At 29.1% G+C, this 27,324-nt stretch overlaps 2 protein-coding genes across 2 annotated transcripts; both read left to right on the top strand.

Annotated features, from left to right (window-relative positions):
* The first annotated feature begins 9 nt into the window (after positions 1-9).
* LOC111615586 (KAT8 regulatory NSL complex subunit 1-like) lies at positions 10-8,145 on the top strand. Its single transcript, XM_023356989.1, has 4 exons — positions 10-129; positions 3,369-3,498; positions 5,953-6,013; positions 6,834-8,145. The coding sequence occupies exons 3-4, from the start codon at positions 5,963-5,965 to the stop codon at positions 7,323-7,325; spliced, it is 543 nt and encodes a 180-aa protein (XP_023212757.1). The 5' UTR covers positions 10-129; positions 3,369-3,498; positions 5,953-5,962; the 3' UTR covers positions 7,326-8,145.
* Positions 8,146-8,866: 721 nt separating this feature from the next.
* Positions 8,867-15,951, top strand: LOC111615598 (KAT8 regulatory NSL complex subunit 1-like). The gene is made up of 4 exons (XM_023357004.1): positions 8,867-8,969; positions 12,209-12,338; positions 14,793-14,853; positions 15,409-15,951. The coding sequence occupies exons 1-4, from the start codon at positions 8,867-8,869 to the stop codon at positions 15,898-15,900; spliced, it is 786 nt and encodes a 261-aa protein (XP_023212772.1). The 3' UTR covers positions 15,901-15,951.
* Positions 15,952-27,324: the final 11,373 nt, after the last annotated feature.

The following is a 27,324-nucleotide window of genomic DNA, read 5'->3' as shown; positions in this document are numbered from 1 at the left end:
GAATTTTAATTTTTGTTTTAAAATTTTAAGGTTCAGCTAAAAAACAAAAAGATCAAAATCAGAGTTTAAACTCTTCTCCAAATAATTCAAGACCATGTTCACCAAATCTTTACTCTTTTACTCAAGATGGTATGTAATGATTAAAATTTAAATTTTTTAAAATTTCAAATGAATATAATAAATAGTTCTGTTCAATATTAGTACTGGTTATATTTGAATAATAGCCATGACTACTATTTTAAATTGCATATTTTTCTCTGTATTTACTATTCAAGGGTGGCTATTATTTCTTTTGCACATATCTGTTTGTGTTCATTTATTAATAAAGTAGTTAAATATTTATTTATAAAAGTTTTAATTTTTAAAACAAAGTATACTTGAAATGGCAACTGGTATTTTTCTTTGTAATGACTAATTTCATTTTCTATTAAAGTTTGTTTCTTAAATAAATAAATATGGCACCTACCTATAGTACTTTATGGTACTTATTAATTTTACATTATTTCCCTGTTTTCAGAATTCCTGTAAAGGTTATCATTTGAATAACATCAGTATTTAGCATAAAGGAAATAATTAAATATAAATGGATTATATATTTTTATAATCATACTTTATTACTATTTATAAATCTGGATTTCAAATTTTTTATATTAGAAAATATTTTTGTTTATGGTATAATTAATTACTTTTAATATTAAAAATATAAATAGTTTTATGCAGTTATTTTATTGTATTTCTACAATGCAGAATTGAAAATTATTCATCTTAAAAAATTTACTTTTCTACATTTCTATATAATATCGTGTTAACAAGTTTTGTTTGTTGTAATATTTATTTTGAGTTGTATTAAAACTTAAAGTAATTTTAAAAATTAAATTTGTGTGAATTAATGTAAAGTTTTTATTATAATTAGTACAACCATTGAATAGTTATTGTTTTCTCAAGTTTTGTCAATGTTTTCATTATCAAACAAATTCAGATCTCATTTCAAAGATTCAAACAAAATATAAAATGTATGTATTGGTCCAATATATTCTTTACATCTTTTAAATGATGAATTTTTACAACACAAGTTTAAAAATTTTCAAATTGTGTTATTGTTAATTATATTAAATTTATCCTTACAGAAGTTCTGAATGCAATATATAAATCAGATGAAAATAAATTATAGTTAAAATTAAATGAATTAATTGCTTTCAGTAACTATTATTTGTTAACTTGCAAGATTTCTTATTTTATATACCAGTTAAGTAAATGATTTGGAAATAATCATATATTATTTAATACATATCACATATCAAAAATTTCTGAAATATAAACATTTGTATTTGTAAGTGAAGCATCTGTTCCTTTTCACAAAAAGCAGAGATAGCATCTGGCAGCTAATAGATGAATTATTTGATTTCAAAAGAGGCCTCCATTTGGAAATAATTTTTCTGAAGGAAAAAGTTTATTCTTAAATTAAATTAATATTACATATCCATGTATTTCAAATGAGTTTTGATAAAGAAATACTTTCCAGATATTTATGGATCTAGATAACTTATTAAAACTTTTATAATTTGAAACAGAGAAGATTCAGTTTAAGATAAAGGAGTTAAAGATCAGACATACAGTAACTATCAGTATCAGTTTATTCTCAAATATTTCTAGATATCTTCAAAATATTTTTATCAGAATACAGATTTTTTTTTTTACAAATTATTTATTTTTGTAAATATAGAACACTAATATAAATATTCCAATTATATTTATTCTTTTGAATACATTTTATTTTGGCAAGTATAAATGGTTATTAGTTAAAGTCATAAATATAGCTTATTTAATTATTTCTTTAACAGGTCATCAAAATATAAAATCTGTTCTGTTACAGAAATAAAAATATACAGTATTTTATTATGAAGTGCAGAGAAAAATTTCTATATTTAACTTTTATTTATTTACTATATCTGTTCTTTTGTCACTAATTTTTATTGATTAATTTAAGTTGTTTCTGTATGCATATTATATTGTATTGTTGTATATGTAATAAATTTCACATTATTTGATTTGAAATTTTAAGTATTTAAAAAATTGTTCTCTTTAAGAATTTATGAATATGAATATTTGGAAATACAGTCACAAACACAAATACTGTGTTTGTGTTTGTGACTGTATTTCCAAATATTCATATTCATAAAATAACTGAGTGAAATAATCATTTTATGATACACATTGAAAATAATATGCAATTTTACAGATATTTCCAATATTGACAATATATATATTTGTTTTTTTTTTTAGCTTAGAAAGCCTAAAATTAAAGTGAAAGTACAGTAAGACCCCGCTTAACACAGGGATGCATTCCTAAATGACAAAGTGCTAAATGAAACAGCGTTAAATGAGGTCATTTTAACATAGAGTAAATAGAAAAAGGGGAACACGCAACCAAAAATAAACAAATTTTAATTTTAAATTAATATTATTTTTATTTTTATATTAATTTGCATAATAATATATGTTAAATAACACATAAACATATGCACACAGAAATTTACAGTTCATTTTTTGTGATGAAAGGCCTGGCTTTTCTGAAATTTGTGTTTTTTGCAATGTAGTTGCTTAGTTTCATTTGTCGCTTTTTTACTTTCCTAAAGCAAATGTCAGTAGCAAAAGATTGCATCCAAAATGCCTCATTTCGTTATTGCACTCCTGTCAAAATGGATCATGGATCATTTACTACAATTTGATCAACTATTTCAGTTATCGTTACCAAAGTTTTACTAAAGAAATCAGTAGAGAAATTTTTTGGATTCTTTGTTTTCAGAATCTCTGTTTTCCAATTCTACATGAATTCCTTGTTCTGCCAGTTCTTGAAGGTTGTCATAGATAAGACTGTCACCAGAAACCTGCAGTAACTTCTCAATATCCTGTTCATCTACATTTCCTAGTCCTTCTGTATTGATTAGGCTCTTCTCATTGAGAATTCTTGGATACCTTCAGCCATAACTTCTTCCACACTTCATTCATGCATTTATCAGTTAATTCTTGCCAAAAAAAGTCGACATTGCCTATGTCATCCATAATGTTATAAGGAAAGTACAGCGCTACAATAAATTGCCACCTTTTGCTGATTGGTTCATGTTTGGGAATAATCAATGAAATGCCACGATAAGTTGAATCGGCGTAAATTTTGAGCTTTTTTAGGCTTTGAGCAGACCGCATTATATCGAATTAACATTAAGTGGGGTCTTACTGTACTTAGATTTTAATGTTACAATAAAAAAATTAACGTTTTTTTAAAATTTATGTGTTCAGAAATTATGTGGTTATTAATCTTTGGGTATATTTTATCAAAAATATTTACATACATTATAAAAATTTTTCAGTTGTACCAAACTTCACTGGACGTAGACGCCGAGAGAGCGCCTTTGATATTAATAATATTGTCATTCCTTGTTGTATAGTACCAGCCATAAGGGTGGAGAAACTTCAGTATAAAGAAATATTAACACCCAAGTATGTATTTAAAATTGAATGTGATTACAAATACATATCAAAACTTCTTGAGTAATTTGATAATTTTATGTATATTAATCAGTTTTAAAGTAAGGTATGCTCTAATATATATTACAATTAACAAATACACTACTTGTAAATTTCCAATTATTGGAAAATACTTTTAACAGACAGTTAACATCTTTAAAGAAATTATTTGGTAAATATGGGTAGAATAAACTTATAAGGAATTTCATTAATCTGTAAATTTAATATAATATATAAAATAAATTAGATAGTGCAGTTCTTTTAAAGAAAACTTAAGTTTTTATATTAATCTTTAAAACTTTTTGACAATCAGAATTTGATTGGTAGTAAAATATATAATCAAAATGATGAGATTCTTTAGAACATATCATTAGGTTTTTGTTTGAAATTGGAATTATTGCAATTATTGTTTCTTGTAGGAAATTGCTTACAACAAGTAATTATTTATTGTGACATTGTCACAATGCTGGGCTGCAATTTTTAATCATATTTTTAATTTATTTAATTTAAAATATATGCTCTTCACCTCAAATTAGTAGTGACTTGCCCCTGTATATCATACTTTTCCTTTAACAATAGACAAGACCATATATGGAAGCCTTAAGGGCAGGAGGACCTGATTATATACGAACTTCCGGTACAAACCAGAAGTCATGTTATTTCAATTCAAAACTTTTCTCCTGAAAGCAGTTAGATAAATGGCTGGCATTACTCTATTGTTAATGATGTACAGGGGTAAGCCACTACTAATTTGAGGTGGAGAGCATATATTTTAAATTAATAAATTGAAAATATGATTAAAAATTGAGTCTAGCATTATGACGATGTTATTTTAGTAATTATTGTATTTGGAATTCTTTCGACACTATTTTAATGGGTGAAATTTTGTCACTTTTAATTAAAACGAAATATTCACCTGTTTCCCTACAGGAAGTTTGCAAATTAATAAAATGCATTTAAAAACTTTTTATGAATTGTCTGATAACTAAATAGACGTTTTATCATCATTTTATAAACATTATTTTCCCCAATTTTCATATTTTTTCGTAGATTTATTATAAAATTAAAATATATTTTGACGTTACCATTTAAGCTTCATAAAAATATGGTCGCGTTTTTCAAATAAATAAATAATGAAGTCAATTAAAAACTCCATTTTTTGAAGAGAATTGATGCATTTCTTAATTTTTCAGAAAAAAATACATGACGTCGTCATGGTAAATAATTTTATTTTTGAACATCAAAAAATCTGTTAATTAGCACTTCCTGCTAAAAGCAGGACATTTGGTGTTGGCAACGACTTCAATTTTATTTCCGTTAATTAACGTATTACATCAAGTTTATAATTGTATATGCTAATCCAATCCTGCAGTGATAGGTGTATTTAAATTGTTCTTTTATAAATTAAAAGAACAATTTAAATACGCGTCATTATTGCACACAAACTAACACAAACTTTTAAAATAAAAGTTTAGTATTGCGCTAGCAAGTTATACTGTAGGTCTATTTAATTATTTGTATGATTTAATTTGAATTTTCAAAACTACGCCGTAATGATATGAACGAATTAAAAAAGTTGCTTTATTTTGTATACAATAATTTTCGGGGAAATTTTGGGTCCTGAAAATATTCTGCACCTCTGTTGAAAACATCAAAATTTAACTTAGTTACCTCTTTCCGTACAACTTCTCAATTGTGGGCTATAATTTTTGATATTCAAAAGTTTTTTTACGAGATAGCTTTATTAGAGTTCATTAAAAATAGCATGTCAAAGAATTTACATTTTTTATAAAGAAACTCAATACTTTACAAATACTTCGAGATTCCGAAAATACTGAATTCAATCCAATTTTCTTTGCTTGCAAATGCAATAAATTCAGTCATTAATATAATAGAGTGCTTTATTTTCCCATTTGTACACACGTACACAAATCCAGAAGCAATATAAAACTCTATCACACTGATCCAGTTTATAATAATTGTCGTGAGATCTTTGTCATTAACTCTTTCTTGATTCCTTAGTTTTATATAATAACGATCGATGGCGATTGGTGTGCTGTTGAACTATCGCGTTACAACACTAGTGTTGGATTTTATGTTTTTACATAAATGGTGCTTTTCTATTTGTACTAAGTCGCAGCCTTCTAATGCATCAAATGCTTCACAGTGCATAGTTCATTAGATAGGCATTGACATCGTTAGAAATGCAAAGTGAAGCGGTTTTTTTTTAACTTTAATGACAACAAGCTGGGGATTAGCAGAGTTGAAAGAAAAATTTATTTTTCTTTGTTTCAAACAACTGACTTTTTGTATTAAAATTTTCTTTCTTATGCATAACAAATTTTATTTTTTTAAGGAGTTTAAAATAGCCCTATAGCACTTTTTTAATATTAATCTTAGTTTATAAATAAATAATTTTTTCTGTAGGTGGCGCGTCATGGAGGATAAGAAAGATAATACCTCATCATCTAACAATTCAAAAGAAAACGTAAGTGAAAAAGTTTCATGTTATGTACAGATCGTTATAAAAAACTAGGCATGTTTATATTTGTTTTCTTTAGTGTATTCCACTTTTTAAAATGCTGAAATAGGATTCAATATTTACTAATTCTTTTTGATAATTGGATTTCACATCTATAAACATTTATTTATTTCAAATCTCTAATTAGAAATAACAAAAATAATTTAGGCTACATAAATTCGTGATGCTTAACACTTTATAAGGAAAGTACAGCGCTACAATAAATTGCCACCTTTTGCTGATTGGTTCATGTTTGGGAATAATCAATGAAATGCCACGATAAGTTGAATCGNTATCACACCACAGTCTTCAATTGGAAAGCTCTCAGGTAGCTGTTAAGATTTATTACAATATTGGACGTAAAACAAATAATTTTAAGGAAAATTTCTAATTTGAGCCATTAAAAACTACTAGTATTTTATAATTAGTACAAAATTGATTAAATAAATTACCTTTATATTATTCCCTTTCCAATTATGGGTGTGTATCCGATATCTGGATAATGAAGTAATAATAATTAAATATATATTAAACTTGTTATTAATGTTGAATTAGAGGAATAATCAACAACTTATTTAAATAATAACAGAGAACATAGAACAAACGATTATTCCAGAAAACAGAAAACTGAGATTGAAAAGTATATTTATTTAAAGTAAAATTATTGAAATTTACATAATACAGTAGACTCGCGATTATTCGGCTTAATATGGTAGAAGGCTGGATAACAGAGATTGAAGATAAAGCATTTCCTGTACAGTCATTATGCACCATACATGTTTACTTGATTGAAGATCTTTCCGATGAAGCGTTTTCGGTTCGGCACCAAAAATGTGAAATCAAAGAGAAAAAGTGGTTCACCAGTTACATCAGAGTACGAACTTACGGGCGAGGACGATCTCGCAGCTTGCGCTTTGACGTAGTCCCCAACTCTCCTCAGCCTCTGAACAGCGACCAAGATCTATTTTCGGGATGTGATAACCTACTCTCTACTCCTTACTCACCAGATGTGTTCTCCACTGTTAGCTCCAGCGATATGTCGCCGGAGGAAGAGACTAAAGACAGTCTGCTAGAGGAGGAAACTAGCGATACTATCGATCAGTCACCTTTTCTACCCATAGAAAGCGCCGAAATAGCCAAACCCTACGATTTGCGCACTTTTCCTCTTTCGGAAGATGAGTATAAATCCATGTTAAAGGAGGCAGCCGAACCGGAAGTGTCTGAAATCAGTCGACCTCGTCAGATCGAAAATCATTCGGATGTATCTGTCGTTCATTAGAACAAGTATAGCGATTCGAACAAAGCCGCTTGTGTACGGGGTATAGAAAAACGTAATCATTAATGTATCGGCTTTAAAAAAAATTTGGTCTAATTCCCGAGAACTTTACATTTTACACTATTTTGATCGACCAATCGAAAGACGGGTAGTAGAAGTATCCAAAAGTGCATATCAGCATATTTAAAAAAAATACAAAAAAAAGAAAGAAAAAAAACAAACATGTACAGGCATTTTTTCTGCATATGTGTCGTCGCTGTTGGTTCGTGGCTTTTGGTACGTAGCGTGTCACGCAGGTTCCGTGCACATTCTAGAGTTTAAAACCGACTCGTCCGCTATATAAACATAGTGTATATATTGTGGTTAATTGCACATAAATATTAGACACTTGTCGCCGTATGCGAGATGGTCGGATGTAATAGATCTGTCATTTGGAGAATAGGGATTGGTATCATTGTGTAACTCAATGTTAAAATCCTGTAATACGTGTTTTTAAAAGGTGTGATTATAAACAGCACGTAGCTTCATTTATCCGCCACGCTACACGATTTAGCGTCTTCTTTACTATACAAGGTGGCCGTTCTCTACGAGAACGTGCTCCACTTAAATATATCTGTGTTTGTATTTTAAAAAAAATGGCCGATCCCTTAAGAGTTAATTGGTCGTCGACTCGTTCCTCTAACCTTCGCAGTTTCTAGTCTGTAGTTCCAAACAGCGGCCGACGTATTTACCGTAATGTTCCGTAAACGACAAATCTTGGTACATCCTATCCATGCTTGTAAAATTTCCATACAGTGTAATTAAAGAATTTCTGGTAATTGTCCAAAAGAAGTTTGTTTTAATGTTAAAGCAGAAAGAAAAGTTTGAAAGGAAAAAAAAATCCATTTGGAATGTTCTTAAATTATCGAAAAAGTATTACAGTATTTCGTTTACAAAAACAAGAGATTTTTTTGTACGATGTTTTGTTCATTTGTAATAATACTTTTTAAGTTTTTTGTTGTTTGTTAGAATGTTTTTAAAATGATATTTTTACATTTGGAACAATTTCCTTGTTGGTTTAAAAAAGCGCAAAGTTTGACAATGCCAACTTTATTAAAAGAAAGATTATAGTATGAAAACTTTTTATTTTCTGTTTCTCTTAAGTTAAACAAACATTAAAACACAGCAACTTTTTCTAACTACAGATAAAAGTTCTTGATACTCGCGATTCATGTAGTATAATGTGGAAAGCCCTTTAATATGCCAAACAAAACGACAGAAAAATTGCAATTGCTGCAACTATTATCATCACTTGGTGAACTTTCACGCAATAATTTTTTTCATCATTCTAGAATTTTTTACATTACATTTCCATATTTTATATATATGAAATTCTATAAATTTTAATGCTAAAGTTTTTAATAGAACAATTCAGAGATAATTTTTAATAAATTTGGCATGTTACCATGTCTCGTATAACGATCTGTTTACATTGTTTTAGCCTTTAAAAAGAGCAAAAATATTAATATGAAGTCATTAGTCAACGTTTAATTTAAAAAAATAATATGATCTTACAANAAAAACAAAAAGATCAAAATCAGAGTTTAAACTCTTCTCCAAATAATTCAAGACCATGTTCACCAAATCTTTACTCTTTTACTCAAGATGGTATGTAATGATTAAAATTTAAATTTTTTAAAATTTCAAATGAATATAATAAATAGTTCTGTTCAATATTAGTACTGGTTATATTTGAATAATAGCCATGACTACTATTTTAAATTGCATATTTTTCTCTGTATTTACTATTCAAGGGTGGCTATTATTTCTTTTGCACATATCTGTTTGTGTTCATTTATTAATAAAGTAGTTAAATATTTATTTATAAAAGTTTTAATTTTTAAAACAAAGTATACTTGAAATGGCAACTGGTATTTTTCTTTGTAATGACTAATTTCATTTTCTATTAAAGTTTGTTTCTTAAATAAATAAATATGGCACCTACCTATAGTACTTTATGGTACTTATTAATTTTACATTATTTCCCTGTTTTCAGAATTCCTGTAAAGGTTATCATTTGAATAACATCAGTATTTAGCATAAAGGAAATAATTAAATATAAATGGATTATATATTTTTATAATCATACTTTATTACTATTTATAAATCTGGATTTCAAATTTTTTATATTAGAAAATATTTTTGTTTATGGTATAATTAATTACTTTTAATATTAAAAATATAAATAGTTTTATGCAGTTATTTTATTGTATTTCTACAATGCAGAATTGAAAATTATTCATCTTAAAAAATTTACTTTTCTACATTTCTATATAATATCGTGTTAACAAGTTTTGTTTGTTGTAATATTTATTTTGAGTTGTATTAAAACTTAAAGTAATTTTAAAAATTAAATTTGTGTGAATTAATGTAAAGTTTTTATTATAATTAGTACAACCATTGAATAGTTATTGTTTTCTCAAGTTTTGTCAATGTTTTCATTATCAAACAAATTCAGATCTCATTTCAAAGATTCAAACAAAATATAAAATGTATGTATTGGTCCAATATATTCTTTACATCTTTTAAATGATGAATTTTTACAACACAAGTTTAAAAATTTTCAAATTGTGTTATTGTTAATTATATTAAATTTATCCTTACAGAAGTTCTGAATGCAATATATAAATCAGATGAAAATAAATTATAGTTAAAATTAAATGAATTAATTGCTTTCAGTAACTATTATTTGTTAACTTGCAAGATTTCTTATTTTATATACCAGTTAAGTAAATGATTTGGAAATAATCATATATTATTTAATACATATCACATATCAAAAATTTCTGAAATATAAACATTTGTATTTGTAAGTGAAGCATCTGTTCCTTTTCACAAAAAGCAGAGATAGCATCTGGCAGCTAATAGATGAATTATTTGATTTCAAAAGAGGCCTCCATTTGGAAATAATTTTTCTGAAGGAAAAAGTTTATTCTTAAATTAAATTAATATTACATATCCATGTATTTCAAATGAGTTTTGATAAAGAAATACTTTCCAGATATTTATGGATCTAGATAACTTATTAAAACTTTTATAATTTGAAACAGAGAAGATTCAGTTTAAGATAAAGGAGTTAAAGATCAGACATACAGTAACTATCAGTATCAGTTTATTCTCAAATATTTCTAGATATCTTCAAAATATTTTTATCAGAATACAGATTTTTTTTTTTACAAATTATTTATTTTTGTAAATATAGAACACTAATATAAATATTCCAATTATATTTATTCTTTTGAATACATTTTATTTTGGCAAGTATAAATGGTTATTAGTTAAAGTCATAAATATAGCTTATTTAATTATTTCTTTAACAGGTCATCAAAATATAAAATCTGTTCTGTTACAGAAATAAAAATATACAGTATTTTATTATGAAGTGCAGAGAAAAATTTCTATATTTAACTTTTATTTATTTACTATATCTGTTCTTTTGTCACTAATTTTTATTGATTAATTTAAGTTGTTTCTGTATGCATATTATATTGTATTGTTGTATATGTAATAAATTTCACATTATTTGATTTGAAATTTTAAGTATTTAAAAAATTGTTCTCTTTAAGAATTTATGAATATGAATATTTGGAAATACAGTCACAAACACAAATACTGTGTTTGTGTTTGTGACTGTATTTCCAAATATTCATATTCATAAAATAACTGAGTGAAATAATCATTTTATGATACACATTGAAAATAATATGCAATTTTACAGATATTTCCAATATTGACAATATATATATTTGTTTTTTTTTTTAGCTTAGAAAGCCTAAAATTAAAGTGAAAGTACAGTAAGACCCCGCTTAACACAGGGATGCATTCCTAAATGACAAAGTGCTAAATGAAACAGCGTTAAATGAGGTCATTTTAACATAGAGTAAATAGAAAAAGGGGAACACGCAACCAAAAATAAACAAATTTTAATTTTAAATTAATATTATTTTTATTTTTATATTAATTTGCATAATAATATATGTTAAATAACACATAAACATATGCACACAGAAATTTACAGTTCATTTTTTGTGATGAAAGGCCTGGCTTTTCTGAAATTTGTGTTTTTTGCAATGTAGTTGCTTAGTTTCATTTGTCGCTTTTTTACTTTCCTAAAGCAAATGTCAGTAGCAAAAGATTGCATCCAAAATGCCTCATTTCGTTATTGCACTCCTGTCAAAATGGATCATGGATCATTTACTACAATTTGATCAACTATTTCAGTTATCGTTACCAAAGTTTTACTAAAGAAATCAGTAGAGAAATTTTTTGGATTCTTTGTTTTCAGAATCTCTGTTTTCCAATTCTACATGAATTCCTTGTTCTGCCAGTTCTTGAAGGTTGTCATAGATAAGACTGTCACCAGAAACCTGCAGTAACTTCTCAATATCCTGTTCATCTACATTTCCTAGTCCTTCTGTATTGATTAGGCTCTTCTCATTGAGAATTCTTGGATACCTTCAGCCATAACTTCTTCCACACTTCATTCATGCATTTATCAGTTAATTCTTGCCAAAAAAAGTCGACATTGCCTATGTCATCCATAATGTTATAAGGAAAGTACAGCGCTACAATAAATTGCCACCTTTTGCTGATTGGTTCATGTTTGGGAATAATCAATGAAATGCCACGATAAGTTGAATCGGCGTAAATTTTGAGCTTTTTTAGGCTTTGAGCAGACCGCATTATATCGAATTAACATTAAGTGGGGTCTTACTGTACTTAGATTTTAATGTTACAATAAAAAAATTAACGTTTTTTTAAAATTTATGTGTTCAGAAATTATGTGGTTATTAATCTTTGGGTATATTTTATCAAAAATATTTACATACATTATAAAAATTTTTCAGTTGTACCAAACTTCACTGGACGTAGACGCCGAGAGAGCGCCTTTGATATTAATAATATTGTCATTCCTTGTTGTATAGTACCAGCCATAAGGGTGGAGAAACTTCAGTATAAAGAAATATTAACACCCAAGTATGTATTTAAAATTGAATGTGATTACAAATACATATCAAAACTTCTTGAGTAATTTGATAATTTTATGTATATTAATCAGTTTTAAAGTAAGGTATGCTCTAATATATATTACAATTAACAAATACACTACTTGTAAATTTCCAATTATTGGAAAATACTTTTAACAGACAGTTAACATCTTTAAAGAAATTATTTGGTAAATATGGGTAGAATAAACTTATAAGGAATTTCATTAATCTGTAAATTTAATATAATATATAAAATAAATTAGATAGTGCAGTTCTTTTAAAGAAAACTTAAGTTTTTATATTAATCTTTAAAACTTTTTGACAATCAGAATTTGATTGGTAGTAAAATATATAATCAAAATGATGTGATTCTTTAGAACATATCATTAGGTTTTTGTTTGAAATTGGAATTATTGCAATTATTGTTTCTTGTAGGAAATTGCTTACAACAAGTAATTATTTATTGTGACATTGTCACAATGCTGGGCTGCAATTTTTAATCATATTTTTAATTTATTTAATTTAAAATATATGCTCTTCACCTCAAATTAGTAGTGACTTGCCCCTGTATATCATACTTTTCCTTTAACAATAGACAAGACCATATATGGAAGCCTTAAGGGCAGGAGGACCTGATTATATACGAACTTCCGGTACAAACCAGAAGTCATGTTATTTCAATTCAAAACTTTTCTCCTGAAAGCAGTTAGATAAATGGCTGGCATTACTCTATTGTTAATGATGTACAGGGGTAAGCCACTACTAATTTGAGGTGGAGAGCATATATTTTAAATTAATAAATTGAAAATATGATTAAAAATTGAGTCTAACATTATGACGATGTTATTTTAGTAATTATTGTATTTGGAATTCTTTCGACACTATTTTAATGGGTGAAATTTTGTCACTTTTAATTAAAACGAAATATTCACCTGTTTCCCTACAGGAAGTTTGCAAATTAATAAAATGCATTTAAAAACTTTTTATGAATTGTCTGATAACTAAATAGACGTTTTATCATCATTTTATAAACATTATTTTCCCCAATTTTCATATTTTTTCGTAGATTTATTATAAAATTAAAATATATTTTGACGTTACCATTTAAGCTTCATAAAAATATGGTCGCGTTTTTCAAATAAATAAATAATGAAGTCAATTAAAAACTCCATTTTTTGAAGAGAATTGATGCATTTCTTAATTTTTCAGAAAAAAATACATGACGTCGTCATGGTAAATAATTTTATTTTTGAACATCAAAAAATCTGTTAATTAGCACTTCCTGCTAAAAGCAGGACATTTGGTGTTGGCAACGACTTCAATTTTATTTCCGTTAATTAACGTATTACATCAAGTTTATAATTGTATATGCAAATCCAATCCTGCAGTGATAGGTGTATTTAAATTGTTCTTTTATAAATTAAAAGAACAATTTAAATACGCGTCATTATTGCACACAAACTAACACAAACTTTTAAAATAAAAGTTTAGTATTGCGCTAGCAAGTTATACTGTAGGTCTATTTAATTATTTGTATGATTTAATTTGAATTTTCAAAACTACGCCGTAATGATATGAACGAATTAAAAAAGTTGCTTTATTTTGTATACAATAATTTTCGGGGAAATTTTGGGTCCTGAAAATATTCTGCACCTCTGTTGAAAACATCAAAATTTAACTTAGTTACCTCTTTCCGTACAACTTCTCAATTGTGGGCTATAATTTTTGATATTCAAAAGTTTTTTTACGAGATAGCTTTATTAGAGTTCATTAAAAATAGCATGTCAAAGAATTTACATTTTTTATAAAGAAACTCAATACTTTACAAATACTTCGAGATTCCGAAAATACTGAATTCAATCCAATTTTCTTTGCTTGCAAATGCAATAAATTCAGTCATTAATATAATAGAGTGCTTTATTTTCCCATTTGTACACACGTACACAAATCCAGAAGCAATATAAAACTCTATCACACTGATCCAGTTTATAATAATTGTCGTGAGATCTTTGTCATTAACTCTTTCTTGATTCCTTAGTTTTATATAATAACGATCGATGGCGATTGGTGTGCTGTTGAACTATCGCGTTACAACACTAGTGTTGGATTTTATGTTTTTACATAAATGGTGCTTTTCTATTTGTACTAAGTCGCAGCCTTCTAATGCATCAAATGCTTCACAGTGCATAGTTCATTAGATAGGCATTGACATCGTTAGAAATGCAAAGTGAAGCGGTTTTTTTTTAACTTTAATGACAACAAGCTGGGGATTAGCAGAGTTGAAAGAAAAATTTATTTTTCTTTGTTTCAAACAACTGACTTTTTGTATTAAAATTTTCTTTCTTATGCATAACAAATTTTATTTTTTTAAGGAGTTTAAAATAGCCCTATAGCACTTTTTTAATATTAATCTTAGTTTATAAATAAATAATTTTTTCTGTAGGTGGCGCGTCATGGAGGATAAGAAAGATAATACCTCATCATCTAACAATTCAAAAGAAAACGTAAGTGAAAAAGTTTCATGTTATGTACAGATCGTTATAAAAAACTAGGCATGTTTATATTTGTTTTCTTTAGTGTATTCCACTTTTTAAAATGCTGAAATAGGATTCAATATTTACTAATTCTTTTTGATAATTGGATTTCACATCTATAAACATTTATTTATTTCAAATCTCTAATTAGAAATAACAAAAATAATTTAGGCTACATAAATTCGTGATGCTTAACACTTTATGATAGACATTAACGATGCAAAATATATTTATTATTTTATTTTATTTATTTTACAATAATTTTTCGCTTATTTAAATAAGATTTGCACTGACTTACAAATTTTCATGAAAATTTAAATAGAAATGTTTGTTGCGAATGTAATATTTTAAAGTCGATGAACTTCTTGATAAGATTTCAATGAATAAGAACAATAAGAAATAGTTAAAATATCTAAGAAATTGTCTAATAATGCATAAAATTCATGAATAGTCTTATGTTATAAATTATAGTTATAACATTAATATTAAATTAATAAGTTTCTGCTTTTCTTTATAAACACTCAGATTGAAGATCTTTCCGATGAAGCGTTTTCGGTTCGGCACCAAAAATGTGAAATCAAAGAGAAAAAGTGGTTCACCAGTTACATCAGAGTACGAACTTACGGGCGAGGACGATCTCGCAGCTTGCGCTTTGACGTAGTCCCCAACTCTCCTCAGCCTCTGAACAGCGACCAAGATCTATTTTCGGGATGTGATAACCTACTCTCTACTCCTTACTCACCAGATGTGTTCTCCACTGTTAGCTCCAGCGATATGTCGCCGGAGGAAGAGACTAAAGACAGTCTGCTAGAGGAGGAAACTAGCGATACTATCGATCAGTCACCTTTTCTACCCATAGAAAGCGCCGAAATAGCCAAACCCTACGATTTGCGCACTTTTCCTCTTTCGGAAGATGAGTATAAATCCATGTTAAAGGAGGCAGCCGAACCGGAAGTGTCTGAAATCAGTCGACCTCGTCAGATCGAAAATCATTCGGATGTATCTGTCGTTCATTAGAACAAGTATAGCGATTCGAACAAAGCCGCTTGTGTACGGGGTATAGAAAAACGTAATCATTAATGTATCGGCTTTAAAAAAAATTTGGTCTAATTCCCGAGAACTTTACATTTTACACTATTTTGATCGACCAATCGAAAGACGGGTAGTAGAAGTATCCAAAAGTGCATATCAGCATATTTAAAAAAAATACAAAAAAAAGAAAGAAAAAAAACAAACATGTACAGGCATTTTTTCTGCATATGTGTCGTCGCTGTTGGTTCGTGGCTTTTGGTACGTAGCGTGTCACGCAGGTTCCGTGCACATTCTAGAGTTTAAAACCGACTCGTCCGCTATATAAACATAGTGTATATATTGTGGTTAATTGCACATAAATATTAGACACTTGTCGCCGTATGCGAGATGGTCGGATGTAATAGATCTGTCATTTGGAGAATAGGGATTGGTATCATTGTGTAACTCAATGTTAAAATCCTGTAATACGTGTTTTTAAAAGGTGTGATTATAAACAGCACGTAGCTTCATTTATCCGCCACGCTACACGATTTAGCGTCTTCTTTACTATACAAGGTGGCCGTTCTCTACGAGAACGTGCTCCACNTTTTTGTTGTTGTTGTATGCAGTTTCCAGCAAACTTTAATTAATTTTTTTCTATTTGTGAAAATTTCTACGTTATTTAAAGGTAATTTTTATTATAGGCCTATAGACCTTACACAGCATTATTAATATGATTTTGGAGGTTACAGAACTTTAAAATTACTTTTAAAAATAGAAAATAATTATATCATTTGATTTCAAGATATTTTGTATACCTTAAAAATAATTCATTCTATCCCGGGATCCCGGGAAACAGTTCACTTTTATCTCGGGATCCCGGGAAATGAGAAACCCTAGTCGGGAGTCTACTGTGCTATTAATCTTTAAAATTTTTCTTTACATAACTATTGTATTGCAATGACGACGATTTTAATATGTTTTAATGGAAAATTTCTATTAAATATTAACAGCTATATGTAATTTGCAAAAATTTTTAGGACTTATCACACCACAGTCTTCAATTGGAAAGCTCTCAGGTAGCTGTTAAGATTTATTACAATATTGGACGTAAAACAAATAATTTTAAGGAAAATTTCTAATTTGAGCCATTAAAAACTACTAGTATTTTATAATTAGTACAAAATTGATTAAATAAATTACATTAAAATTTTTCGAAAACATAAACAACAAAAACTCCACATCCTAACATCAGTGAAGATTAAACATCTCAGTACAGTACTAACTTTCACATTGTTTAATCAGTTTTACTCATACAGCATCTCTTGCTTAGTCCGTTTCTCAAAATCCAAACAGGCTCGCAGATTTTCCAATATTTAAAATGGAAAATATTATAATGAGTTATTATATCACTCCAAAGTTTTTGGTTTCGTTTTCGGAATTTAATAAAATACTTATAGACTAATAGTTTACAATATAAATCTGTATATACAGAAAAAGAAAAATGCTTAAGACAATTTGGTTGGTAACCTACTTGCCAACCTTTAGAATGGGAAAATTGGTGGGACGTTGGTAGAAAAACACTGACAGCATAAAAAGCGAAAAAATTCTGTATTAAGTTAACATTGATATTGCATAATGCTTACGTTAACATTAAATTTTATTTATCAGATATTTATTTCTGGGTATGAAATCTTATAAAGCTATTGCCATAAATATTGTCAAGAGTATGGCAACAGCTTTATCAGAGATGTAGCCAGAAATTTTTGAGTGTGAGACACTCATGGGAAAGGGGCTTTCCGATCAATGTAAATTTAAGTCAAAATTTTCAACTTTTCATTATATAAACGTGTCCTAGTCAAGCAATGTGCAGAAAATGGCAAAAAGGATAGTTTTCAGGGAAGAGACGAATTTTAAAAATAAACTAAATGCTAACAACAAATAAAATTTCCATTACATCAGACTCCAAACGAGATATGACACGTGACATCCGTCGACCTTTCAAAACCAAAATTTAATAGCATCAATGCCCCTTACACACAAGCTATCATGCCAAATTTCTTTTTATCATTATTACTCCATCCTGAGATATTAAACGAAATAGACGTCAACAGGCCCGCCGTAAGCGGGCGTGCTGCACTGCACGCGGGCGGCACGTCCAGGGGGCCGGCAAATCGAGCGATCGGTCACGTAATATTCAAAGTCATTGTCCCAATATCCACCCTACTTATAGAATAAGAAATGTCTTCGCAAGGAGAAAAAAATCCGACCGGAGCGCAATTACTATATTCTTATTTAGCCTATATTATAGCATTAATAGCGCCTCTATTGACATTTATCAGAATTAGGATGCAATGCGAAACGTCTGTTGGCAGGTTGAACTATCCGGCGGCGCCCGAAAGCGAAGTACTTATAGTCATGCTCTATGACAGAAGTTGACAGGACTGGCGAAATTAGGGAATCCCCACAGGGCTTCCTTCTCAATTTGTACTTGTACGCATTCGAACAGTTCTATCGCATATCAAATTGCAATTATTTTGTTAATAATTCTTCTGACATGGGTCTAAGTGTAATTAATGATATTTTAACTTGGTTAGGATTTAAATCTGAAGCTTAAAGACGATTCAAGTAGTGAAACAGGCATTTACGGTATTGATTTATTTAATGAAATCAATACTTTAAAGTTGCATTTTCCAGAAAACCAGTCTAATGATCCTCAAACTTTATTACAATATCTTTTTAATGATTATCTTTAAATTATCTTTAAATTAATGACTTAACTTCAACATTTCCGAACACAGCAATAGCACTAAGAATATTACTTTGCCGGTTTCAGTTGCATTTGGTGAAGGGTCCTTTTCAAAGTTAAAATTATAAAAAAACTATTTAAGATCAACAACGCACCAACAAAGATTAAGTAATTTAGTTATATTTTCAATTGAACATAATTTAGACTGCTTGGATACATGAAAATTGTTAGCAGATTTCGCAAACAAAAGGCAAGAGAAGTTCAATTTCTATAGATAAATATTTATATGGTTTTACACTTAAGTAAACAAAAATAACTTAGTAATAATAAATAGATTTTCTTTATAAAGTATTTTTCTTTTCTTTTTTTCACACCCTTATGAGACAACACTAAAGAGCCTTTCTGGCAAGCTCAGCGTAGGTAATCGTAGTTAAACAGGGGGCGGCATAATCGATATTGTACATCAAGGTCTGTATAAGAAGGTCAGGACACGCTCCCGTGATTCTATGCGGCAGCTGCCATTTTGGGACTCGTCGATAGAGCTCACCATACGTGGTTCTTGCATGAGTCGACTATTATTACTTATATACGTACTTAAAACGTTAAGCAATGGGTTATTGTGTTGCACCTAATTGTAAAAGTAAGTCTACCGACGTTCGATTGTTCAGATTTCCTGCAGATAAGCGGAGGAAAGCAAAATGTAGCGTAGGCATCAACTGATGGTTCATGATGCAGTTCAAAGAGTTTATATGTTTAAAGTTTGTAACAAGTGGTCTAAACGAGTAGATACTCTTCGTGTTTATGAACGAACTATACATGGAAATTTATAAACGATATTGGCAATCCAGATATAAAACAAATGTAATTTTTTCATTTTTCTATCTGGTGATAAAATAATTAAGCATGTAATTGTTTTATATGACCATATTGTATTTAAAAATAAAATTATGATGATGGTATTGACTTATACTCTCAATATTTATTAATAAAACATTGCAAAAAATTTAGTTTAATAGTAATTTATACTTAATTCAATTTAAATAAAATTTACATTAATTTTATTGTCAGAATTTTTATTTTAAAAGACGTGATGGAAATCTAAATGTATCTAATTCTTATAATCTAGAGATTCCATAATATTTAATTGATTTTATTTATATTTAATTTTTTCGTTCGCGTTTCAATAATTATTTTCCACTGATCATTCAAATCTTTTATCCTGAACATTTAAAAACAGATTTTATTTAATTAAAGTAAAATTGACTATTTAATTGTAAAAAAGAAAATTTTAGCATTATTTTGCTATGGCAACAAATATTCATATTTTGTTTGAATATATTGTATTCTATTCAAGTATTATTTGTCAGTTTATTGTCAAATAATTTAATTTAAAATTTTATATTTGGAATTTTTTGAAAGCTATTTATAAATTAAAAATATATCTACACATCTATTACTTATTATAAAATGAGTATTACATTGACAACATTTATTAATAATACTATTGAATTTTATCTTAATTTTATAGCCAATCGTGCTTTTAAAAAATAATTATAAATTTGTTATATTATTATATTCTTTATTATACTTTAAATTTTTTTTGATGTTATTGCATCACTTTACGAAGTGTCTATATACGTAATTGCATCAGTTTTAGCACCTATTTAATTAGTTTCAATCGCGACAGAAAATGATATAGATGATTGTTTCTTTTAAACTATTTGATCGAAAAGTTACATAAAATTGGGGTTGCGTAATCATCCGAAATTATTATTATATTTTCGACTGAAAATCACTGGATTTATGCAATTTTTGTTTAATTAATGTCGTATAAAACAGACTGCTCGTACAAGTTTGCTTAAAACATGCGACGCAAAATACCCCAAAATGGCGGCTCAATAAGTAGGTCACACGTGTCCAGACCTTCTTATACAGACCTTGTTGTACATGGGCGTTCAAACTGCTAGCGGCGCCCCTGGACGTCAACACAAGCATACATAACCACAGAAATTTCTACCCCCTTTTTTTGCTTTCTTTTTGAGTTCAGAGATTTGCAAAAATTTGAGGGTTAAATTTGACGCGATTCAAATACTTTCCCGGCTGTTATGTATACGTAACAAGGAAAAATAAAACACTTGTTAATTCGATTAAAATGAGTTTCCCAATGAAACAAATTTAGTAATTACAGTATATATTATTATACTAGCAGACAAGCCCGGCGTTGCCCGTGCAAAAAATAAAAACAAATGTTAAAGTTATATCGTACTTCTAATCTTTCTATTATAGTATATTATAGTATTTGATTTATATTTACAAAGGTTATATTATGTAGAGCGGGCACTTGATGTGATAAACTCAACACATTTTAAAAATTCTTTAAATTGTGTACAATAGGAATATAGAATTTTTAAAATGTGTTAGATTGGTCAGTTGGTGTGATAAACCCTTACCTAAGATAACCTTGATTCTTGATTGATAACCTAAGATTCTTGTTATATAAATCAAACACTATATAATATAGCAAACATTAAACCGAAAACAATATAGAGTTTGGTTATTTAAGCTTACCAATGTCACGTTTATTGTGATACTCGGATAATACGAAATGGGACAAATTCAATTGTCAAGTAGACACCAATTGAAAATATATCTGGAAAATTTAACTCGACCTCCCCGGAAGAGAGGATGAATGGTCAACAACTACTTATTAATACCAGGCCACCATTAATATTTCAAAAGTGATCCGTGTTGGATGGGTTGTGATGGCCACGCACATGATCGAAGTTGCTAACCTTAACATCCGAAAGACTTCGTGACTTGTTTAAATAAAAAAAAATCTTGTAAAAGTGCTAGAACAATTGCTTTTATGTAATAATAAATTTTAAAAAATTTTGGCAACAGATTGTATAAACTATGCGAGAAGTGTGTTCTCGTAAATACTGATATATAGAAAAATTATTGGGCTGCAATTTGAAAAAAACTGTAGACCTATAAATTCCCACTGTCCTAACCTATCTATCCGTCCTTCCTTAATCTTGAGAAAAGAAGTTAAATGAAAGTCGAAATCAGGTGTGGAAAGCTTAGGGCAGGAAGCCCAGATTAATTATATACGAACTTCCGGTTTAGAACGGAAGTAACGTTACTTTGATTCAAAATTTTTCTCCAAACAGAGTAAGATATATGACCGATACGACTTTATTGCTAACAGGAAAAGTATGATGTACAGGGGCAAAACTACTACACTCCGCTCAGGCAAGTGCTATGTTCTCCCTGTCGCAGTAATGGCATAACGACGCATCTATTTCGCGCTATATCATTGTCGTAGTAATTCGGTGAATATAATTTATATTTTTTAAAATTATCTCTCTTTTTTGTAAGAATTATAGTTATTTTGTTGAATTTTTGCCAATAGATAGCGCTACGTGTAACTCAAAATTGAATGTAAATAAAAATTGATTTATAGAAATGCAATTGATATTTTGGGGTTTGGGGTGGGATGCACGACCTCTAATTAGAAATATTTGAACATAACTACCGCGTTTCGTAGCAATTGGTCGAATGGCCTAGGAGTGTATAGCGAACAAACAAACAAACATCCTCATTTATATATATATTTTATATATTTCTTTTTTAGGCAAAGGCAGTTTTTATATGTTGTCTTTGAAACTTCATTTAGTTCGTTCGTCGATATGAGACTTATTTAAATATTTTATTTCTATTCTACGAATGTAATACATCTCCATACGAATATAAACCATTTTAAAACGGTTTCTATTCGAAATTGTTTACTCTTATATTTGTGATTACGTGTTTGACTTATGGCATAAAAACGTTCTAAGTATTAAATAAATATATATATATATTTGTGTATTTAGAAGTTTTATTCTTCGATAATTACTGATATAAATTAAGAAAAAAGCCATTTCGTTAATATTTATTTAATTTTGTATCCTATTCGATTCTAAATAAACACCAATCCAGATTTAGAAAGTGCGTATCGAATTCGAAACTCCCGATCAGAATATATAGGATTATTCTAAATGGTACTATTACAAAACGTTTAAAAATTCCTATAAAAGGGTTTCATCGTGTATTTTTAAAAATAAAGACGAAAGTCGACTATAGGAAGGAGTATCCTACAAGTAAAGGTCTGTTGTGAGTGCGCGCTTGTCTTTGTGGAACGTTTTCATCACTTGTGAAGGTTTTTTATTTTTCTTTATTTTAAAAAATTATCCTAAATTATTTAAATCTGACATTGTTTCCTTTTGTAGTTGTCCAAACGAATATCGCCTCTATGGTATTATCATCGTCTAAAGCACGAACGACATCAATTCTTAATTTCTTGCAACAACATAGAAACAAAATAAAATAGCGACTTCCATTCAGACAGAGAAAGCTGCGGTCTAAATCTTCCACTTACTATGTTTAGAAAGATGGTTCAAAACCAGTTTCTTGCAGCTGTCTAAAGCTGGATTTAAGTTTTTGCGTATAGCATCTAGCATGAACAAAACAACGTCACATCACGCTATACGCAGCTTTGGGTAGCGTGGACGTAACGTCGTTTTGCTGCACGCGATTACTTAAAATCGAGGTCACGGAGAAACGTAGTTCTTGCAATTTTAACGAGTTTTAAACCGCAGAGGCGTCTAGAACTCTTTTCTGAAACCACCCAATATTTTTGCACAATCGAACACACCTCTCTCCCTCCTTCATATAACTGAAAAAATCCAGATCATCTCGTGGCATGACGATGTGCATGATTATTAGTACTGGCTACTAAACTGGTTTTCAGTTAACTGCGGTTTTTAGCGAAAACCGAAAATCGGTTTGGAACGGGCAGCGAAATCGACTTATACTCTCAAAAACAAGCATTTTTTAATTCGGTTAATAATGTTAGTTTTACATTGATAAAAAATGTTTGGATTTCCAGTAAATTAGAAAAAATGCAAATTACTTTGGATGTAAAATACTGAAAATCTGAAGTAATCCTCGATGTTGGATGAATCTGTTTCATTTAGAGTAGGGGTCCCCAAAGTGGTCGATATCGACCCCTTGGGTCGATTAATACCAAATAGGATCAATTAAATTGTCTAGGAAAAAATAGAATATTCCAATAAAAATTCGAAATACGGATATGATCAACAACATTACTGACTACCCTAGTTATAACTTGAGTTTTGCCTTAGCCTACTCCGCTTTAAGCATGTGTTACTCTGTTTTCACGCATCTGGCAACTGTACTAGTGTCTCAAACATGTTATGAACGCTGGTAGTTCATTATACACAGACATAGGTTGCACTGTTACACTCTAGTTGGGTTGTCACTCTAAGTATTTTATATCTAAATGTAGATATTTTGTCCTTTACAGAAAAAATATCTTAATATATAGAAAATAATTAATATAGTACAGAAGAGTTTGCAAGAAAAATGGCCTTTCAAGTAAAAATGGAGCTATTTAAATCTTCACTGGCACGATTCAATTTTAAATATTTTTCAAACTTGCGAGTACTAAAAGAAAATGAAAAGGTTTCCGACCGTGATTTGGAGATATATATTAAACATCTTGATAAATTAAGAGAAGACTTTACGCACGTTTCGAAGAATTGGAGAATATGCATGTTTCCGAATAATTTGCTAATCCATTTGATGTAAAAAATAGATAATGAAGGTAGTGAAACTGGCTTAGAAGATGAATTGAGTGAAATATGTATAGATCTCGAAGCTAAAGCGTTGTTTAAAAATAAAAACCTCAGTGAATTTTGGAGCAATAACAATACTGCCGCTAAATATCCCGAGCTCAGAGCAAAAGCCTTGCATTCCCAACTTCATACGTGGTTGAAGCTGGTTTTAGCCACGCGAACGCAATTTTGACAAAACAGAGGAACCATGGTGATTTGCGACTAAAACTTACCAATTTTCAACCGAATATCAATACTCTTGCTGCTTCTCTTCAGAGACATCTATCCCCCTAATATCAGCTATTTTAATAAAAAGGTAGGTCTACATATTTTTAAGGCATTCAGTAGTAGTCGCAAAATGACAGTAAGAGGTCTTTTCATCCAATATAACTAATGTTATGTTTTCAAAGATAAGTGCGTATTTTACGTATTATGACATGTACGGTTTAAGAACTCTAGGCAAATTTCCATCTATCCATAATTTTGCAATTATTTTTTAAGATTATAAATCAGTGGAAAATATCTCCTTTTTCTGTTAATGTTATTGGGTGGATTTTATAAAATATGGGAACTATAAATTCTTTTGTTGGGTTGTTATGCAGGTCTCCTTATCACTTAACATTAGAAATGCAAATATGATTTAATGTTTTTGTTAAATACTTAATCTGGGAGTCGATAAGAAGGCAAATATTCTGTAAAGGGGTCGACGGGAAAAAAGTTTGGGGACCCCTAGTTTAGAGCTTGGAGTTTGGAGCACTAGGAGTAATTTTCAGAGAAACTCATGTATTACTTCACGTAAAGTCAATTTTCCGACAAATTTCAGAATTTTTAATAAAGTGTATTTATTTTTTCGTATTTATTAATAAATCGTAAAAAGATTTCTCGTTTATAAAAATTCCGTTATATATTAAAACAATTAACTAGTTGAAGTTACTGCATTCGAAAAATCATTTATAACTCTTTTTTACAACTCGTACACTGGTGGTTTTCAACCCGATGCTGCAATAACAGTTCAGGAGTTCCACTAAATATAATGCTGAACAGTGCCTTATTGCATGTACAGTACATGTATTATTAAAAGTACGAAAAGTACAAAAACATTGATTGATACAGTAGGAGACTGATACTCTACATTGATAAAGTAGGAGAAGTATCATAAGAAAAATTACAAGTTGGACGTGCCACTATTAGAAAGTTTGAAAAATACTGTTATATACAAACGTTTCCTATGTCATCATTTTGTCAATTAGGAGAGAATAGACGAATTGAAGAATAATGTTTCAATTAACTTAACTAATGAAACTGCCTTTAGCAAGCTTTTTACACTCAGATGATTTTCACAGAATTTTCAGCTGCCTTCACCTTTCAAAAATTACTTTCAATTGCAGTTTTACTTTCAGATGTGTGTTGATAGCCATTTTGGAATTAAGGCACCAGTTTACTTCATTTCTTTTTAATTATCAAGTTCTATAATGCAAATTCTGATTAAAGACCCATTCACGTTATTGCAATTTCAATTAGAAATTATAATGCTATCTAAAGCAGTTCCAGAGTGGAATAAATAAATCATGTTACACTCCCAAATTTCAATTGAGTAATTAATTGCTTTTGCTTACAATCTTAATGATTTTAGCAGAAATTAATTTTTTCTTTACTACTTCTGGATAGTTAGTTTTTAACAACACAAATGGTATGTAGTAGGTAACTGGTGTTAAAAACAACAATTTATAGGCTGAATTGTGCCAGATATTAAGAGATGATAAGACATGATAGTAAAGTGAAGTTAATGATAAACAAAATACAAATGCATGTACCTAAAGAAACTAGTAATCGTAAATCTGAGTAAGACAATTTCTCAGATGGCATTGATCTTTAGAAAAATTAATGAATATTTTCAACTTCCTAATAGCTATATCTCTAACAGTAAGAGGTTATTCTCCCAGATTATTTTTGTCTGTATTACTATTTTTGGGCACTGCTATATATCAATACAAGAACAAAAATACATCTATACAAGGGATATAGTCAATCTTAAAATGCATGGCATATATTCAGTTAAACATCAAATCCAGTTAAATAATCAACAAAAAGTTTAATATTTAGTGTATGAGATAGTTATAAAACAAACTAATAAAATATGACTTTTGGTACCATCTGTCAATTTTTTGTTATTAATAAGGCATTAAAATTATTTACATTATTAGAAAGGGAAGATAAGAAATCAGGTTATAAATAAATAAATTTACCATATATTAATAACAATGATATTTTTATTTGACAAGTTAATGTTTGTTGTTTAGCCTTATAAAAAGTAAATTTCATAAATTAAGATTAACTTAAGTCAATTACAAGTTTAATAATGATTTATATAAATATATTTTAAAAATTCTATTACATATGTGGAAATCTGCGGTAGGCTGTTTCTCAGCCCACCTGTTCACAAAGTCAGACCCATTAGGCCTGTCCATGGGATCACTGGATGGGACCGGATAAATTTGAATTCTCCTTGGAAAAACAAGATCTTCCTGACAATCCTGGGAAGCCTGTCGATCTTCCAAGAACTGTCTAAGATTTTCTGACACAAGCCAAAAAGCATGCATTTGGCTCACGAGTTAATTTCCTCATTTTTCGTCCAAGGAGAAGTTATGGATTCCCGATAAAATGCATGGCATATATTCAGTTAAACATCAAATCCAGTTAAATAATCAACAAAAAGTTTAATAAGAATCTTAAAAAGGAAGACAAGCACAACCAAACTGGTTTAAATCAAGTTTGACTACTAACTAACATCTAGGTTTGATGCAAGAGAGAGAGCATTTACATTTGTCTAAGCATAATACCTCTTTTGGGTTAGGATGATCTTCTAGGTTCATTGAGATAACAGCAACGTAAAGGCAATGGCAGTGTTGAGGGAGTTAAGGAGACCTGAGGCAGTCAAAATTTTTGGAGAGCGACCTTGAAACTGGGATGCTAGCCTCCTTATATCTATCGACCCCTTCCAAT

This window comes from Centruroides sculpturatus, unplaced genomic scaffold (genome assembly GCF_000671375.1).
Source record: "Centruroides sculpturatus isolate CEXI.00-Female unplaced genomic scaffold, Cexi_2.0 scaffold19, whole genome shotgun sequence".
Classification (NCBI taxonomy): Eukaryota; Metazoa; Arthropoda; class Arachnida; order Scorpiones; family Buthidae; genus Centruroides; species Centruroides sculpturatus.
The sequence above is the reverse complement of the archived record's forward strand: the minus strand, read 5'-3'. Positions and strand labels throughout refer to the sequence as shown.